At 44.6% G+C, this 16438-nt stretch overlaps 2 protein-coding genes across 6 annotated transcripts in view; one reads left to right on the top strand and one right to left on the bottom strand.

Moving 5' to 3' along the window:
• col14a1a (collagen, type XIV, alpha 1a) overlaps nt 1-8874 on the top strand; it is a 73463-nt gene extending 64589 nt beyond the window's left edge. For 3 of the 5 annotated variants that reach the window (XM_084705625.1, XM_084705617.1, XM_084705633.1), the window contains 8 exons: nt 1553-1606; nt 1833-1904; nt 2873-2908; nt 3455-3521; nt 3708-3896; nt 4920-4997; nt 5819-5974; nt 7000-7688. In XM_084705625.1, the coding sequence (XP_084561751.1) occupies nt 1553-1606; nt 1833-1904; nt 2873-2908; nt 3455-3521; nt 3708-3896; nt 4920-4997; nt 5819-5974; nt 7000-7028 (681 nt within the window). In that variant the 3' untranslated portion in view covers nt 7029-7688. Of the gene's footprint in view, nt 1-133; nt 247-1552; nt 1607-1832; nt 1905-2872; nt 2909-3454; nt 3522-3707; nt 3897-4919; nt 4998-5818; nt 5975-6999 lie in introns of those variants that run through there. The other 2 variants (XM_084705641.1, XR_014766654.1) reach the window with 2 other exon arrangements.
• A 275-nt stretch (nt 8875-9149) lies between these two features.
• On the bottom strand, nt 9150-16307 carry mrpl13 (mitochondrial ribosomal protein L13). The gene is made up of 7 exons (XM_084705653.1): nt 16177-16307; nt 15838-15961; nt 15335-15428; nt 14896-14956; nt 14086-14172; nt 13606-13727; nt 9150-9534 (listed from the first exon to the last, which is right to left on the bottom strand). Exons 1-7 carry the CDS (start codon nt 16201-16203, stop codon nt 9510-9512), a joined length of 540 nt encoding a protein of 179 aa, XP_084561779.1. The 5' UTR covers nt 16204-16307; the 3' UTR covers nt 9150-9509.
• Nucleotides 16308-16438: the final 131 nt, after the last annotated feature.

Genomic DNA, 16438 nt, shown 5'->3' with positions numbered 1-16438 from the left:
AGTACGACCGTGTAGACAAACAACCAGTGCTGTTTAGAGCTTTGAATCAGAGAGGTTAAAAGTGAATCCCACCAATTAATCCTTGTTTGCCACTAGGCTTAATGATATGACCATATGCCTTTCACTGTCTCAGGTCTCAATCACAGACTACTTTATTATTGCTGAAGTACTCGGACAGATATGGAAAGATACACAGAAATGGGATTTCCAGTCTGTCATTCCACATGGTTGAGTCATCAAGCAAAGGTCAGAGGCTTTCCTTGGCCTGGAGGAAAATACAAGGCCCTTATCTTCACAAACTTCCTCATTGTTAATATCCAGTACTCTTTGGTATCCAACCAGTTATCTACAGTTACATCTTTTGAAGATACAAACTACAGTGCGTGCATTTCTGATTGTGATGAATAAAAATAGATGGATGGAGGTCTTAAATCACTTGTTTTACAAGAAATGGATGGGTTTATTAGTGCGATAGTATGCCATAAAATAAACAATTATGATGATTGGGAGATAGATAATAGAAGTTTCAAAACCCTGTGTCACTTTACAACTGATGTATGCATAGATTAGTGCCAGAATATTCCATTCACAATGATGTTGATATTAGCAAGCTGCCAGTCGTGCTGGAGGACCAGACTGTTACTGCTCACATCTGTGTAATAAAACTCTAAACAGAGTTTTTAATAGTGCCAAATCACACTGTCTACTCATGGTTACGTTTCAGAGTCATTTGGAAGGTGGGAAAGCTAAAAATCATAGCTAGGTCTTGTCGTGTTAATAAAATAACGAAAAAAAGCCACGGTCAACAGGTGGTTTGTTGGTGTGTTAGCATGAAGCCTCCAGGGTGTTGATGACAGATCCCAGTTCTGTGCGAGGGTGAAGCTTAAAGTCTCCAGGGACCTAGAGCCAGCTCAGGGCTTGAAGGGGGGCGGGGTGGGGGGGGGGGGGCTTCCATCCCATGCAGTGTGTCGTTCCTCCCTGGCTCCGAGGTTAGTCTTGAAGTTGCAGTACTAAACCGTTGGAAGGAGAAAAGCTCACGAGTAAGGATCTGTGTTGGTTAGGTGACTTTGGCAGAGTTCTTTCCCTAATAAGCTTGTTTTGAAGTAACATACTGTATATTCGTTGGATCTCGGTGCAGCTGTAAGTCATTTGGATGTTGTAATGCCAGTCAACTTGTGTTGTAGCCAGCTGTTGACTGGTGTGGCGTTAAGAGCTTACTCAGTATGTGACCGGCAAAGACGATGCTGACTGTAGCCAGCGCTAAGAGGTCAGCCAGAGGAATACAAACCTTGCCAAACACCGTCACAAATCTAGGAAAGTCTGGCTTCACGAGCAGCTGTCATGTAAACAAACTCGGACGCTCACTGGACTCTCACCAACCCATCCTCTGCCTTCGAGCTGACGAGCCTCGCACCTCCTTTTAATTCTGTACCAACTCTGCATCAAAATGTAATTGACGATTTGGTAAACCCCTGCTATGTTCCTGGTCCCAAAGGTTAAAAGCACTGTGATGACTCACCCAGAAATAACGTCCTCCTCCTTCTCTCCCCAGGGTCTGACAGGGAAGGATGGGCCACAGGGACAGCAGGGCCCTCCTGGACCTTTAGTAAGTGCTGCCCCACCCCCCCTCCCCCACCTCCACCACCACCATACAAGCCCTTATTCCTCTCTCTTCTATTAAAAAAAACTAATGACAAGCCCATTTTACCCTCAATTGGACAATTTTAACTTAATACTTGGAATTAGGACAATTTGTCATGTCTACATTGTAGGTGCTATGTGTGTGTGTGTTGAATACAGATGATCACTGGCCCTCTCCCCCTCTGTCACAGGGAACCCCAGGGGCCCCGGGAGTACCGGGGCCCAGTGGACCAGCAGGGTCAATAGGAGACCAGGGGCCACCAGTAAGTATCCCGCCTTTGAATTGAAGATATCTAGGGGGCCGATTGCTTTATGGTAATCTGTGCAATGAGACCAATGGATCTGGCCAACTGTGAGCCAAAGAAAACACACTTGGCTTTCAAATAATTTCGAGTCACTGATCTGTGTAATTGATCCAGTTCTGCACCCCGCCCTTGTGAGTTGCCTGGCACCTGTCGATGTTTCATAATGTGCTGCATGTTTGAGATGAGCTCTCACACACATAGGCGACTGGCCTTGCTTCTCTCTGTATGAGGGGCTTGGTCATCAGGGTCTTAAAAAGTCCTAAAGAGGTCACTACACCCGTGGGACCAAGCCAGGTCTGAATGATGAAACCTCATTGCACTTTCTTTTCTCATATTCCTCTGACATGTCAGTGACTTGTCAGAGTGTGAGAGGGCGAGAGACACCAGAGGGAGAGTGCTGTAGAGGCTGGAGGTAGTTTGTAGTCAGAGAGGGAAGGCATGGTGATCTCACCCCTGGACCCCTCTCCTCCTATCTGTGTCCAGTCCTGGCACATCATATAGAACACATGCTCAATACACACACACACGCACACACACAAATGTTTGGTCAAAGACAGTGATCCATGAGTCCATGTTTCCCCTCTGAAAGCCCTGTGGTTAGGTCCAACAGTTTTTATGATATCAGCATAGCAAAACGGCCACAGTATTTATTTGAGACTCTTTCCTGCTTTCCCATAGTGTTTGCTCAGATATGCGTCCATTTTACTTTATGTGCTTGGCAGTATTGGAAAGAGTTCGATCCAGCAGGTCATAAACTCACAACAGTCTCTGTGTGTCTCTGAAGGCGCTGACGACATTGCCGAAACACTTGTGCTCTTATCTTACAGCTGTTGATTCAGAGAAACTAGCACTTTTGAATAATACAAAAGGAGGACTGTGAATCCTTCTCATACCCGATCCAAACCCTGTGTTTATTCTCGTTTCAGGGCACTGCTGGTACCAAAGGCGATAAGGGAGAACGAGTAAGTTTTCCGACCATTTTTCCAACCGGAGTACATATTCCAGCTGAGTGTAACAATACTCAAAACTTCAGCCAGCGTCTCATTGTAGTTTTGTTTTTTAACTGGCTGCGGATTTGCGGAGGGCCTCTCGAACGATAACAAACTGTCGCAGAGTAGATGAATCAGCAGCCAGCAGGCTGTTCATGCACCGCCAAGCTCCTCTCACAGCCCCTCGCTGTGCTTTATAGCTGTTAATGCAGCCTCCTCGAAAGCTAGTAAATTAACCCAGCCATTCAGGTACACAGTGTGATTTTCCCAGCTATACATGGTGGTAGATGTTAAATTCCTTTGACAGAACCTCTTAACTTGACTGCTATTCGACTCTTTGATTGCTGGCTGCTGCACAGTATTCTCACTGCGAGGGTGCTAAAGGTGGAGGATCTCGCTATTTAACGCCTACACAGGCTAGGCTTGTGCGTATGACGGACAAATAGTGTGCGTGCGTGTGCCTGTGAGAGACCACTCAAGTGGAACAGCAGTGTCATTCCCATGATGTTTGTTTTGAAGGGTGACATGCAGTCACAAGCTGCTGTCCGCTCCATCGCCCGCCAAGTGTGTGAGCAGCTGATTCAGAGTGAGTTTCCCACTTGTGTGTGGGTGTATGTGGGTGTGTGTGGATGCATGCTTACAACTCGACATCAAAACATTGTAAAAACAATTAGAAAAAAATTGGACAATATCATTGTCATTTCATGGTTTTTAAGGTCACAGGCCGTAACATAACAGAGTGGACGTACAGTAACTGCTCTCCATCCTCCAGGCCACCTGTCGCGGTACAACTCTGTCCTGAACCAGATCCCCAGCCAGGCAGTGTCGGTGCGGACGGTGGTGGGTCCGCCAGGCGAGCCGGGCCGGAGAGGCTTACCAGGACCCCAGGGAGAGCAGGGCCCTGCAGGCAGACCGGGCTTCCCCGGAAGCAACGGGCAGAACGGCCGGGCAGGGGAGCGAGGTATGGATTTAGAGGGTACTGTGTGTGTGTGTGTCTGTTTGAAGTCTCTAACCATACGGTACTATGAGCTATGCATGTGCCGGAGTAATTTTACTTAAAAGAAACACAAAAACCGAAAACCTCCACAGAAATCCCTAATACACTTAAACTGTAATACTTTTTGTGAGCCATAATAACAGTCTGATTGTAGTAGGCAGTAAAAAGGGCTCAGGCTGAGAGAGCTTGTTTCTAGAGCAGTCTGATGGTCCACACATCACCACCTAAACACACAAACAACATGTCAGATGGGTGTCAAACCCAAACCGCAACCACAGCCAGTCTGACTCAGCTGGACAGGGTTTGGATGGTGTGTGTGTGTGTAAAGAGTACACAGTACTGAGACAGGTTTTCATCCTGTCTGTGTGTGTACAAGTGTGTGCCTGTGTGTGAGTGTGTTTGTGTGCTTGTGTATGCATGATTAAGTTTAAGGGTTTTACATCTCTGGTTCAGAATGTCTGACACTCTGAAAACAGAGTAGAAATGTATTTTGTGTGTGTACAGAGCATGCTGGAAATGATTTTTGGGGAGGGCTGTGTGCAGGGATGGGTAGTATTTATGATACATGTATTTCAAATACATATTAAAAATGTGTATTTCAAAGGGCTGATGAAAATGGCCACCCTCCCGTTCAAACTGATTTCCCTCTGACCAGAATCTGGTCGGGTCAATCAAAACATTTAATCTGATAATGGACAAAAATGCCTGTACAGAGGAGCACCTTCATAACCAACCAAGATGACGTCTTGTTTCTCTGATTGGATGCAATTGGACAGAACTGGACAAATACAACCAGAGGCATTTTGGTTTGCCGTTGATAACGCCCCTTGGAAATCAAAATTAACTGAGATGTTCAATCCTTTTTAAATGGGTCTGGATAATATGTATAGGAAGAAACAAGACAAGTGGATTACACAGCCATCTGGTTTGTGCCTCGCCAGGTTTGGTGGTATGAAAGCTAATTGTTTGTTCTGTGCATGCGTCTAGGTCTTTCAGGAGAGAAGGGAGAGAAGGGGACCCCAGGAGTGGGAATGCAAGGCCCCCGAGGGCCCCCAGGACCCCCAGGTAAGGACCTACACATGACCATGAGCCTGGACATGAAATAGATAGCCTGAGCTAGTGTCTGGTTGACTGACTGTCTGTCTGGCTCAAACAAACACGCATACACTTGCACACATACCCCTTGGGACCAGATAAACAGTATACTGAATTATGCTGCCATTATTGCTGTTGCATTCACGAATCCCCATTGGAATTTCACCTTAATAAAAAAACAAAAAATCTGTTTTATAATTAGCAAATAATAAGAGTTTTTATTTATGGTGGGGTTCTTAAATATTTCACATTGCTCAATGCAAGTACTAGCATAGATTTTACTTCTTGCAGCTCAGATAAAAAGTCAACAGTAGACATTGTTTTAGATTGCTGTTAAATCGATACCCAATGCTCACAAACTGTCTGGAACTTCTTAACAACTAAGCAACTTAAAACAAAAACAGTAAGATTGTGGCTTCTGGAAGAGTTTTTGTCTTTCAGTAGAACAAATATTAACTCCAGCCCCAGAAGATCCACAAGTTACTGGCAATTGAAAACTCTGAAAAAAGATTGGTTTCATATTTTTGGTGACCACTAGAATGACTGCACTTTGGACACAAAGCTCACAACTGTAGTTCTGTATTTCTTTAGTTCTCTATTCTGGGAGATGTGGAAAGAGAGTGTATGGTACTGTAGAAACTAGACTAACAACCAGTAAATCATGGGAAAACAGATTTAAATGATGAGCACAGAACCTCAATGGTCGGTTGAAAGCACACAGCGACCATAGGAAAGATCACTCTCAGACGGGAGATGGGGGGTTTGGCTTGATTGTGTCTCCTCCCTATCAGGGCTCCCTGGTGAGGGCAGGACAGGCAGCCAGGGCCCTCCTGGCCGGCCTGGTAACCAGGGAACCTCCGGGCGACCCGGCACCCCTGGCCCCACCGGTCCTGCGGGAGCTGCAGGGTACTGCGACCAGAACGCCTGTCTGGGTTACAACGTAGGAGGTAAGGAATTGTACATTCAACTGAAACGTCTTTGCAGACAGCCTACTAAACAGACATCTGGCACCAGTTCCCTTACTAAAAGGAAGTCCACAATAAATTGCATATTTTTTTATGAGAATTGCCATAGACATGTTGACTTCTGTCTGGGACTGGCACTTTACACATATAGTAGGGACACTGTATCTGGAATGATAACCTGGCAACCCATTCAACCCTCGAATCGCTCTGTCCACTATAATCATTCTCCACCGCTTCAATTATGGAATAATTGTACAAGTGGCACAAAATAGAATTCAGGGTTGAGCTCTAAGATGATACAGGTAGAGCGACTGTCCGGAAACAGGTCGTTCGTAACACTTCTCTCCACAGCAAAAGAAGAGGAAAACTGCATTTGTAATTGAATTGTTCCTCATAGAGACAAAATGACTGGACAATGATGCTCTAATGTTTTTACTTTCTAAAACAATTCAAATTGTCTGGCCCAGCCCTGACTTTTTATCCAGTAAAACATCTATTCGTAGATGGTCCTAGTAGGATTGAAGTGGTCATTGTATATACAGCATGTCTGTACACTGTTCTAGCCATCTGAGGGTAATGGTGAAGCTTGTGTTCTTGTGAGAACTTTATGGGGAACTATTCACCATTGGGCTTTAACAGGGCTGACCATGTGTCTGGTCATTTCTTCCAGACTGTAAAATGTCTGACAGACTTTTGACAAGGCATCCTCACAGTTAAAAAACTCACAAAACCTGATCCTGAACATATTTATTGGCAATTTCTTGAATTAAGAAAAATAGTCAATACAATCTAAGGACATATTGTCCTAACCGGATTGTTATGCTCAGTTTCAGACATGTATCGAATAGTAGAATCTTACATTCTGAAATAGTAATAGTTCTTTCTGTCTGGCCTAGGGTTGCATGTTAAATGTATGAATAATTTTTGCACTGATAAACGTGAAATGTTTTTCTTTGTTTCTTTCTATCAACCCCAATCTTCCTCCTCCACCCTGGCCCTGACTAAAGGCCAGCAGGAGTATGAGAATGACTACTGAGGACCATTCTCCACACTCCAGCTACTCCTTCCAACCCTCCCACCACCACCACATGCACATACCTCTTCTTCCCCTTAACCCAGACCAGTCATGCTAACTGGTAGCAGCTCTGTGGTGTAGCTCCTTGTGTGTATGTTTGCGTACTTGGCCTCCTCCCTAACCCCCAGTCCTTCAATGCCATGATGACCCAGCGGCTGTGTTTCCCATCCCTCATGACCCCCTTTCTCTGTGCGCCGTGGCTGCCTTGTGAATCTGGAACACATGAATCCCACTAACTCTCCGCTGTTGCTTGGCCCTCTTTCCACACACACACACACACACACATACAAACACACACACACAGACAGACACACACAGGCACACACACACACTGCTGTGCCTTCTATTCTCCCCTGGCTATACCCTGCTGTGGGTTCTATTCTCCACTGGCTAACCAACTCGCACTAACCAGCCATCTACCCTCCACTAATTTACCCATGTCAATCAGTGGTGGTGGTGATTAAGGTAGTTATAGTTATCACTATTCCAAACTGATCCCAATGTTCCCTTAGTCCAACAATTGCCTCACGGCTCGTACCAAGGCTATAACCCTGCTGGTGCTTACAATGAGGAAGAGGAGGAGGAGGAGGAGGAGGGGGAGGAAGAGGCGCAGGATCCGTACAGAGGCTACCCCCCTCAGTACTATCAGCCCAACTACCCCAGCCCCCGCCACCCTGGCCCCGCCCACTCAGGCCCCTTCAACCCAAACCCCTCCCACTCCGAGGACACAGAGCTGAGGTCGCCGGGGATGAGACGGTTCTACCGGGATGTGATTGGACGGAGCAGTGTTCCAGCCAAGACCGAGGTGGAGGAGCCAGTAAACTGACAACCCTCTCACCTGCCTAAAACTCACCTGTTACATCTGCAACAGGATGAACCAAAACCCACTTCCCACCCAGTCTGGAACATATGGTGTAGTCCAGTTGTCGAGAAAAATCCCTATTTCGGTGTTCCAGTGATCCAGTCCACCTGGTTAGATGCTGTATGCAGTCCAGTGTTTCTCTCGACCTCTGTATGTTAGGACTGCTAAAGGGGGAATCTGAAAGTGCCTGATTTATGCAAATAGTGCTGGGTAAGGGTGTAAGGGAAGGGGGTGTGTTCATTAAATGACTGATCTTTTTGTGACGTTGCATGCAGCCTTTGAGCCAGGTTTGACAGTGTAACTAGATTGTGTACCATTTGGTAGTTTAGTTATTAGCTAGCAAATATCATTTTTTAATTTGGGGTCATGATTTGATAACACTTGTACAGGCTTTTTTTGTTTTTTTTACAACAATAGGTATAATTTCAGTCTCTATGCTTGTTGACTGTCCTTGGTCCTTGTTAGTTGTCTTCTCTTGTCAAGGCAACTTACACTATTTGTAAAGTATCTTTTGTTTGAGTTAAATGACTTTCAATCGTGTCTTCTACCCATGTGTACAATATGTCAAAGCAGATGTCTTTCATCCCACTCAAGACAAAAGTAATGTTAGGGTGTCATATTTAGCTATGAGTCCATTCAAGAATACATTATCACAACATTTAGTAATATCCTTTCTGTTGATTTGAGGAGGTCATGGAACGAACTGGACAAATGTGTTTTGTCTTCCCATGTGTTGTTGTTGATTATGCAACGTGTGGCCTGGTCACTGTGGAGTTGTCGTCGAAACGTTAGGCCTGTGGTCTAACACCTGCTGAGACTAACTCGCAGCATGGGGTACAGGTGACTGTGGAATGTCTCACCGCCAATCCTGGGAAACCAGGAACTTATTTATTTCAACTTTTATGATCTGTTTTTATATCCAATAAAACTGTAATACAACAGTTATTTGCTGCACTGTATTTCTATGGTAAGAGCATTTTTTATATTGCAACGCTATGTTGGGCATGACTTGACAAAATCTTCCTGTAGAGAGATGGCCCAGCGAGTAAATGGTAGATTTCCACAATAGTTTTATGCAGGCCGGCAGACTTCACAAGCCTGCGTTTGCATTACACAGGTCCCAGAGAGGCATCTGAAATCAATTTAGGTTGAATGGCGGTTGTATTAAGACAAAGATCAGACTTCTGAAAAGACTGCAGAAATACTCATTGGCAAACAGCAAGGGACAAAGACTTTCTGTTTAATATTCTTCGGCTTGTGTCAGAATGAGGCACGCAAACCGCACGGGCGCACTGCTGCCGGGCGTCTCAGACCATCAGGATTTCACCACAGAATTATTTTTGACGTCATCATTTATTCAAAAAAGAAAAAACTAAACAATAGGCAATAAACGTGTGGGTTTCACTGGTATGGAATCGACTCAATACAACGTAACAACATGTAAATCAAAACATTGCTTCACTTGTATTTGCTAGCGTACATGTCGACTTTGTGTAATATCAAAACAATGGTACTGTAGGGCAATGATGCCAGGGCTACAGTGGGAACTACATGAACCAGAGGTCTGTGATAAGATGACATCACTTCATCCTGTAGTCTTTAGGCCTAAGGAGACAACAGAAAACAGACACAGTCAACACTTGACAACGATTTAAGTAAAATTACTTTATAGTATTCCATAAGCATATGTATGTGTGTGTGTGAGTGTAAGTAATAAGGAGTGGGCCCCATATCGAACACCCAGTGTGTAGTCTGCCGTGAATGTTAACTAGCTTGGTAATAGGGGCTGGGGTTAGCTTGCCCTTGAATACCACACCACCTCTCCTGAGAGCTCGGACATAAACACACCAACTGATTGTTTCTGAAGATTAGGCCAGTAAACAATGAAAACACCTCGTTTATCATCATAGAAACATTCTGACAGGACAATATACTGATCCCTGATTGAAAGGAAAGGGGGGGGAGGGTGACTCAACAAGGCATCTTGAAGCAGACAGAGAATCGGGGTTTGGAGATAATGAAAAGAAAGGGAAAAAAAAAGAGGGGAGAAAATGACTCAAAGGGTTGTTCCAGCAGGGCGTGGAGCCGTAATTAACTTCGGCGGCACAACATTTTTATATTTCAAAAGTCCCTTGGGTTGAGAAGGCTTAAAACACTGCGAAGGCAGACACAATTAAATCAAATTGAAACTTGGAAACTTTTCTAGATCCTTCGGAGCTTATTCCTGCCTGCCTAACATTAGGGCAAACGTAAAAGGTCCAGTTAAGCTGTGGCTGTCATCGCATATGAAGTGTTCACATTAGGCCTATTACTATGCCGGAATACAAAATGTCGAGAGATATGACCATTTAATCTCCCCCTCAGATTTTTTTTTTCACTAATAGGTGAAGATTCCATATATTTTCAGCAGCCAATTTGACTGGGACAGTGGTTGAACCTCATTAGGTTTTCTCAGGTTCCTTTTGTTTTCTTCTATATGCATTGGACAGAAATCCTGGTTTTCTCCCTAGAACATCCTTCTCCAAAATGTTTTTAACTACGGCAAGGATAAAGGACAAAAGGAGTCAAGGACTTCTTCACCCCTGCCACCTTCAGTTGGTGACTACTGTCTTTTAACAGTTGTGGGTGGCCCTCCATCGCCCCCACCTGTCCGCTGCTGGCCAGTGCAGCCCCCTGACGGAGGAAGGCAGGTGGGAGGAGGTGAGCAGCAGACTGATTAGACGGATGACCCATTTCCACCGCCTCTTCCTACAACACATCGATCACCCCCTGACATCGCAGCAAGCTCCTCACCCCCTTGCCACCTCTGTCGCCATGCCAACAGCCTAGCTCTTTAATCTGTACTCCACAAAGGACATCTGGAGAAAATGGTTACCCTCCCCCTCCCCCCTCAATATCACCTCAGCGACAGGTCAAGTTAAAAATAAGTTGGGTTTGTAAGGCAGAGATAACACAGCAAATCTCTGTTGACTTTTTATCAGAAAAGGGGAATTCTTAAGAAGCTTTGGCTACTTTACAGTACCAGTGATTTCCATTGATTTCTTAGCTTCCGCTTAAGGTTGTAGGGAGGAAAGGGGAGGGGGTTGGGGCAGTAGGCTGTGGAGAGACCTGGCATGGGCGCTGTGTACAGACAGGGCAGGACCGGCCATCCCTCACAGTGATGGAGGCTGCTAGTGCCACGTCTGCCCTGGGCACGATGCCCTCCCTGCCACACACCGACTCTCCAGAAAAGTAATGGCAGCCTTTCAATACATTATACTGCTAGGGCTCATGCACTGATCTGCCTTCTGGTCTAGCAGGAAACAGTAGCTTCTCTAAACCAAGTTAATGCAGACGTTCATGCTGATTCATTCCTAGTAAGACTTCTGTTTTCTAGTTTTAACTACAAGTTTTGCCGGCAGAACGAGACTGAGACGATGTTCTTGTGCCTATACGTCTGCAGTCACGGGGCACTTGAGTCAATGACAGCCAATGCATTCCGTGAAGGGTGAAATTGTTATTTTACCGAGCACTTGCATTTCTGCCAATACTGGATCAATACACTGACATTTATTGTGGCCAATTATTTGCCCTTTCCTTGTTACAGTCTCCAATTTTGCAAAATGTTGTAAAATGTGTTGCTTTTTCTCCAAATGACTATAAAGTGGCACCTGAACATGATGCATATTAACGCACCACACATCCGTGCCTACCTGGGCTTGCACATTTTATGATGTAAAATGTCATGTTCATGCCCGGCGCTTGATATGCTCGTCCTTCAATGATGCCGTAAATGGATCCAGGACACTATTTCTACTGTTCTTGGTTCAAAGCTGTTTACAGCAAACCCACTGAGAGAAGGTATCAGCTGGAGACAGTGTGTGTGCATGCGTAGGGCTTAGGGCCCACATCGAACATTTAGTTCCCATAAATGTTAACTAGCTCTGTTATACAGTTTAAAGTGTCATCAAAAGGTTCAACTAGACTGCGGTATCGTCTGTGCTGCCATCGGCACACACTCATAATTTACACCCACATGTCTGCAACCACTCCACAGGATTGGGTTTCTGTTCTGCCGTCGTCACATTCGCTTCCGATACAATTTTGTCTGGTTCTCGGAGGGGGAGGTGAGACGTCTGGACCTGACCGAACATTCCCTCTTTATTCACATGGGCAAAAATCCCAAGGAGGATGGACTCACACACAAACACACACTCCTTAGAAAAATAGGATTTGTTCCCTTTGATATATCACTGGAAACATATCTAAGTAATATTCAATATTGATGATATGCCGTAAAGGCAACTTTTGATGAAAAAATGTAATTGTGCCCCCAAAAGTTGATATCTGATTTTCTCCACTGTTTCCTCAAACTAACTGACAAAAATGCAGAACGATTGGTCTTCAACAGCTTTGTGTGAGCTTTTCTGTTACTAAAATCATCAGCCTTTTGCCCATTTCTCACATCAATTTGGAGGGCAGGCAGTTCCAATAAGATAAACAGCATAAGATGGAGCAACTTCCCAACAGAGAAGGGGGGGGGGGGTCCTGAACCAGACGCATTAAAAGGAGCATAGTATAAACAACAAAGCACATATAGCACAATGTGTGCCTATATGGTTTGGTTGGCCCAAAGAACAATTTCTAATATATTTGCTGTATCACAACCGATCTCAAAGCACTTTGGCTCTCAAATTGTGTTTCCAGCCGCCACTGGAATTGTGTTTTCCAGCCGCCTCTACTGAAGCATTGAGAAGTTTTCAAGATAGACATCCTTTCATAAATTTAGCATTCTGGCTAGCTCCACACATTACTCCAGCTAATTAACTACCTCAGATTGCTAAAGGTTCCGAGGATTAGCCATCGGTAATATACTGTAGGTCCCAGTGCAGCAGCTAATTTAGAGGTAAGGCCTACTTAATTATTAACTTTATTTTATTTCACAAATTATAAATGACCCTCCATAGACAAAGCGTTGAAGTCATTAGCAGGGTGACAAGGCTGCAGGAAGGGGCATTAAAGGGCAGGGTGCCGAGCACCTTAACTGAGGATATGCTAGGATAATCTTGATGAATGGGATTTTAATAACTGTTACAACTCATGCCAAGAAACAGATTAGACGTGAAGCCAGCTAGCTTGCCACAACTACAGCATTTCAGAGAATGACAAGCCAGCTCTAATGAACTCCTTGCTGCTATCAGTACATCAACAACTCGCCTACAGACATCGAGCGACAGCTACTTTAGAATTACATTTGGTTCCTGGTGTCTGATTTGACATATCATTTATTTCTCCCGAGAAACTCTTTCCATTGTTTAGGCCCTTGCTGAATTGGTGGGCAATGGCCAGGCAGCCAACATTCACTGCATATTTAGCAAGCTAAGTTAGCTAGATGAAATAGTTAGCTGTGTAAAATCCCAGATTTTTCACATCCCTGGGTGAAACATCATTTCTTCAAGCAGGAGGAGGGTTCTAAATTCTGCCAATGCAGTCCTGTTGTGTTTGGAGGAAATTGTTTGGCCGGCTAGAAGAGTTAGTGACCAACGCCTGTGTTTTCACGAGTTTATGTGTTCTGCATGTGAGCGAATGAGCCCGTGTGTGTGATTACGCATGCGTGTGTGAGAGCAAAGCGTGTCTGAGAGAATGTGTGTGTGTGTATGATAAGGCGTGTGCGTGTGTGTGTCGGAGGCTACGTACGGTGTCCAGAGCCTGGGGAAGGCGTCAATCTCCTCCTGGCTGTACTCGTTGAGTTTGCGTGGGATCTCTCTGGGCTGAGGGAGCTCCTCTGTCAGGTTGGCCAGGATGTCCTCTGGGAGCTCCTACAGGGGAGGGGAGAGGTTGGAGGATGAATAGGGTGGGAGAGGAGTGGTTAGAGGAGGAGCAGGGGAGGGGTTAGAGGAGGAGAGGGGGTTAGAGCAGGGGAGGGGGCAGAGGAGAGCTTAGAGGTAAGGACAAGGGAGAGAAGGAGCATGGGAAGGGTTAGAAGATGAACAGGGAGGGGTTAGTGAGGGGAGGGATTAGAGGATTTCAGATTGGGGTTAGAGGGGGAGCAGGGGAGAGGAGGAAGAGAGGAGAGGTTAGAGAAGGGGAGGGAAGAGCAGGGGAGGCCAGGTGGAGTAAAGAGGAGCACGGGTGGAGTTAAACCAGGTAGGGGTAGGATAAGTTAGGGAGTCTTACATCTTCTGAGAAGAGGTGCAGTCGCTGCATCATGGTTCGTCTGGCCAAGTTTTTAGGGAGCATTCCATAGACAGCCAGCTTTACTATCTGGAAAAAGACCCAAAGATTGATTACTCTTCCCACATTTTACAAAAGACCAACTTATTCTGGCCTCCGCAACAAAACAAAGAATAAAAATGAAAATTCTCCACACGACTGCAATTCAATGCAAGTATGCCAGATAAGAAAATCGCCAAAGTGTGCAAATGTCTCTTTCGCTCCTGGGACATTTCTTGTCATCTTTCCCCTGTTTTAATCCTTCATATGTATATAATAAACACCACCCCTGATGGCTTAATTAAAGGCTTTGCCTATCATTTCTGACCTGCTGCCTTAGTGATGGATGAATGCTGTCTAGGGAAATAATCACTCACCATGATACCAAGGGGTGAGTGTCTGTGTGTGGTCAAATGCTGGGATGGGGCTCACCCCCAATGTGATCATTACCCACAATTACCCCTGATAGATTCCTACCCTGCTGGAATAACTCAGCCAGGAGATGGGCATTCATCTAATTAATCGAGGCTAATGTGCCAGAGAACCAGAGAGCAACAAGAGAGAGAGAGAGCAACGAGAGAGAGAGAGAGAGAGAGAGAGAGAGAGAGAGAGAGAGAGAGAGAGAGAGAGAATGGAGATTAAGAAGGGGGGTGGCCAGGTCAATAGGTACGTAAAAGATAGGGTTGGGAAACAAGGGCCATGCTGTAACAGTATGGGATGTAACAGAGTGTATAGCTTTGCTGAGATCCTGCAGGCACAATTAGATCTACATACCGCTTTGGGATCTTTCAAATGGAGCTGGGTGGCTGTGACTTGTTTGAATCCACCCGGATATCTTTGAGGGGCAGAGGAGAACACAACTGCTTGAATCGCATAAAACACTAATCCAGACAAATGTATTGTGGCTACACTTTATAAACTGTAAATCAATGTAATTGCTCGTATATAATTCGTATATATACTAATTCACAGGTTTGACAGACATTTTCATTAACAGTTTTCATGTCGCCGTTCTGTGGAATAACAGATTACAGTTTTAGGAGGAAGTCAATCATGTTTGAAAGAGGACCTGAGATTAAGTGCATTAGGTGGAAAATCATGGTCAAAACAACATTGACAAGCAGCATAGTAACAGCTACTAGACAAAGGCATATTGAACTGGGCCACAACACGTAGTCTATGTTCAGAGAAGAAACAACACAGTAAACATTACCCAGAGTGAGTGGAGTAGACTTTCTGTTCCCACTTGTTCCCAGAGAAAGCTATATGTCTAGTGTTCATTACTACCACATGATCCCCACAGTCACCTGGAGAAGAAACACACACAGTGGGGAGAAAGGCTTACAAAGTATACACCTTGTATCCTCCAAGTCCCTTTCCAGTCTATCCAAAAGCCAAATTACAGGTAGGTAGAAGACATGCTTTAAAACGGTCTGGAATAAATATCTGATACACAGATAAAACACTTCTCAACACACATAAAGACCAATTCTTTTTGGATACCCTTTACAACAATATGATATCAAATAAGACAGACAAGCTGTTCTAATGCTGATAGTGCTTGTGATCTTTTATCACCACCATGTGGTCATTTTTATAGTTACATTACAAACGGGAACAGGCTCCATAATCCTTGTGAAGGACACTGTTTATCCATTACTAAAAGTATGTAGTTGTATTAGATAATTATAATATGAATGGCAATTTGGGACTTACTTAGTGCGTGGTAAATCGGCTTATGTTTGCCCTTCAGCCTGATTGCACACATGGTTGCAATCTTCCCCGGAGGCTGCATCCTGGCGTCGATCAGGTACCACGACCGTGCAAAAGTGGCCCATTGCTGAGTAAAGGTGTAAAACCAATCAGACACAGCACACAACGCAATCATATTCAATCATCTTAAAGGTGCTAAGCCTGCTCTACACTGTAGTAGTCTACGATTACAAAAACCATATCACTCCGACAACATAATCCCATGATCAACTAATTTAGCTAGAAAATGAAACAGCGACATATAAACTCCTAAACTGTTTCACATAATGAATATAGTATTACCTGGGCAGATTTGGTAAAACTCGACATTTCTGGTTAAAGCTCCACCGGGCACATCCTTACAATTTGACCCCCAGCATGTCAGTCAGTGCACTGTTTGAATGGAGTCGAAACTTGCACTGCATTAAACTTTCGTTCCTGTGAAAAGCGTCTACCTATCCAGTAAAACGTGGGTATTATATATGGGTCTTATATTGTAATAATTTTCTTTTAGCATGTATATGTAATAATTTGAATTGCATATAACAACAGAAAATACATATTT

This window comes from Hypomesus nipponensis, chromosome 2 (assembly GCF_054491055.1).
Source record: "Hypomesus nipponensis isolate SF chromosome 2, ASM5449105v1, whole genome shotgun sequence".
Classification (NCBI taxonomy): domain Eukaryota; kingdom Metazoa; phylum Chordata; class Actinopteri; order Osmeriformes; family Osmeridae; genus Hypomesus; species Hypomesus nipponensis.
This window is presented reverse-complemented; position numbering and strand designations above follow the sequence as displayed.